The sequence below is a fragment of the Anopheles gambiae genome, chromosome 2, assembly GCF_943734735.2.
Source record: "Anopheles gambiae chromosome 2, idAnoGambNW_F1_1, whole genome shotgun sequence".
Taxonomy (NCBI): domain Eukaryota; kingdom Metazoa; phylum Arthropoda; class Insecta; order Diptera; family Culicidae; genus Anopheles; species Anopheles gambiae.
This window is the reverse complement of record NC_064601.1, coordinates 84668329-84671544: the sequence shown is the minus strand read 5'-3', so window position 1 is coordinate 84671544 and position 3216 is coordinate 84668329. Positions and strand designations below refer to the sequence as shown.

Sequence of the window (3216 nt, the reverse complement as noted above, 5' to 3'; positions counted from 1 at the left end):
TTTAAGCGATAAAATATGCTACCAAATTGACCGATTTCAGCAGATGGCCGATGCCGATTCACTGAGGAAGCTTTTAACGGTGCGTGAACATGAGCAGATGAGCTTCCATTTCGCGAGAACACCAACGCAGTTTTGGTGTGGTTAATTGGCCCACCTACGTAGTGATTTAATTGATGGGTTTAAATTATTTCTTTTGTTTTTTGTTTTATGAATGAAGTATATTCATAAAATCTATTATTTTATGCTAAACGTTCTTTCCTGTTAAATCGCTGCTCTAAAAAGCCAGTTAAAATTAATACTTTTATATTTCTTTTATACAAAAATGTGTAATCGAGTATTATCGGGTTTTATCACTTAATGGCCAGTACAATGTGACGATGATGATGATGATGACCTTGACTTCTCCAGGTCTTAGCATTCTCGGGGTTTTTCTCTTTTCTTTCAGCGTTTGCTCACAACCTGGTGGTGGGATGTGGGATGTTTCACCCTTCGCGGGCACGCTTCTTTGGGACGCCTTTTCGGCACCTTACTTCTGGCCATTCTGGGCGGCCTGCTTGGCCTCGATGTATCGTAGCGCCCGCAGAATGTAGTCCGGGATCGGTGGTGGCGTCGGCAGATGAACTCCCTGCGGGTGGAAGCCATTCTCGTCGGCGGTGTAGGTCAGCACGATCGGCACACCGTCATCGCCGACCCACGAGGCCGAGCCCTGCACCGACTGTCCACCGATGCCGCTCTCCTCCGCCTGGATGCCATTGCTGGTGGAGTATTTGTACGAGTAGGCACCGTCCGGTTCGAGGCGCGACTCGTGCGTCAGGATGTTGGCGGACGCATCGTCAGCGGCCGGGGCAGCAAACGAGACGGCAGCAGCCAGAGCAAGCAGAGCAAACACCTGCGTAATTAAATTGAGAAGAAGACGATAGTGCGTGCGAATGAGCATAAGCATTAAACGTGACGATTTTAATGGGCTGACGAAAAAATAACAACCCACTGAGCATTAAATCGGACCAGTGCGACAGTGTTTGAAAAGGATCAGCAATCCAATTACACCTTCATGAAGGTGTTCACTTAGGCGGGCTTCATTACGATGATGGCTACTATTTGAGATGTCCTTGAAAGATTAGATTAGTCGTGACCACTCCTATGCGAGTTGGAGTTATGTTTAGGAAGAAGTGTTTTAATGACAGAGTGTTTTTTCATCTCACACCTTGAGGACGAAAGAGTCGTAATAATGCTTCAATTATATGCAATGAAAACGTATAATTTAAAATAATTTGAAACCATATTGTCGATTGGCTGAGTGAGAATTTGAGAAATGAAAAAAAAAAATACGGACTCTTAATATAAGAAAGAGTTTAAAATTAATTGGCTTATGAACCCATTCGCTCGGAAAGGATAATGCAAATAGAGATAGCTTTAACTAATTATTCTAAATTTTTTAAAAAAATCTTAAAACTTTTCTTAAATTACTGTATGTTTCTATTACGTAAATGATATTTGAAACACTCTGGCATACTTTGAATACCAATTGGCTATTCATCTTTAAAAAATATAAAACACTTGAGTTGTATTGCGTTCGATTTTCATGTTTTTTAATGTCCATAGTGTACTCTTTAGATTGTTTCACCAAACACTCGTTTTTGAAGATATTTCACAAATGCTTTTTAACAAATCCTTTCCAACTCACCACTTTGAACATTTTGAAACTGAGAAGGTTTTATCACACTTTTTCGTTTTAAATCACACACGAACTCACACGCACTGCTTTGCTGTTTTGTAACTGTTGCGCTTGATGCACCAAAGACGATGACACGGGCTGACTGACTTGACTGAACCGCCCGACATCTTTTATATATCACCCGCGGTGGGTTAGAAGTCCGCCAACAATCTAATCGTCTCCCAAAGCTCACGAGCGAAGCGCGATGGATCATCTCCCGAGGCACACACACACACACACCAATACACCAAAAGTCTCCACCACCTTCCCCAAAATTTGGTAGAACCCACGAAGTAGAGCCGGGGATTGAGGGGGGATCGATATAAAATTTGGAGTGGCAAAGGAGAAGGAAGGAACCCGGCTCGCACCCCTGTGATAGCGAGAGTTCACGGAAGACGGAGTAGAGTGCCACACTCGCATGAGGCGGTGGTCACTAAAACAAAAAAGAAAAAAGACGATAGGATGCTGCAAGCGACGAACCGCATGAATGAGCCTCTTTCGGGTAGCATTCATTCATCAAGCGCTGTGTGTGCTGCTTTCGGTTTCATTTCTTAGTAGAATTTGAGTTCATTCGTTTTACGGTGAACGCACGGATGGGCCCTGGTCGTTCTCACCCTTGAATTTGTTTATGGTGATGCAGATGAGAAGCTTCAATAGTACATGTTTGGCAAAGTTTTTCATAGCAGGATGGTTTAATGTGCTGATTGCTGATAAAACGACATGATTAAGAGTGTTAGAGAGCTGGTTTAGTTGATGAAATTTGCTTCATTACGTACGACGTGCTGCACACCTAAAGAGTTTTGTTTTTCCGTTTTAGGACGTTTCAATGTTCTGTTTTTAAAAAATGTACATTTCTTTATAATTTATTGTAAATTCAATTATAATTTTAGAAGTGTAATAGATGTTCTAGAATGATTCCGGAGTTAACGATGGAAATAATTCAATGAAAACAAAAACACCTGAATACCACACATTATACCAAAAACCAGATACCAAAACAGTAAAATCCAAATATTTAGTATCGAATCCGAAAAGAGGAAAGAAATATTGTGAAAAATATGAAGACTACCGGTTTTCTCCACGTATTATTAGTTAATTTCCCTAAATTTGTGGGTTCGTCTCACGATTAATTCAGCGTTTCCTATATTTATGGGTCGTTCCTATGATTTATTGCAGTTGATCGATTTTACAGCAATACAACTAATTCTAAAAATTCTAAAAATGCCCAATAAATCGTGAGAACAATAAAAAACAAATAAAAAACACTATAAGCATTTAAATATTATCAAAAATCAATCAAAAACCAAGGTAAACACTGTATTCATAACTATTCTAATAAAGCTACCAAATAAAATGTCTAAAATAATATGAAAATAATTTTAAAAATCTTAATTTTATTACATCATTTTGTTCACGTATTCTGAAACCTGCTTAACAATACTTTATATAGTTAAATGTGTTTAGTAAATCCAATCGGAAATGTCTATCATTATTGGACGAAA

The 3216-nt window shown here is 39.4% G+C and overlaps 1 protein-coding gene across 1 annotated transcript; it reads right to left on the bottom strand.

Moving 5' to 3' along the window:
- Positions 1 to 286: 286 nt before the first annotated feature.
- LOC1276148 (pupal cuticle protein Edg-78E) lies at positions 287 to 1836 on the bottom strand. The gene is made up of 2 exons (XM_061644097.1): positions 1685 to 1836; positions 287 to 889 (listed from the first exon to the last, which is right to left on the bottom strand). Exons 1-2 carry the CDS (start codon positions 1694 to 1696, stop codon positions 527 to 529), a joined length of 375 nt encoding a protein of 124 aa, XP_061500081.1. The 5' UTR covers positions 1697 to 1836; the 3' UTR covers positions 287 to 526.
- Between the last annotated feature and the right edge of the window lie 1380 nt (positions 1837 to 3216).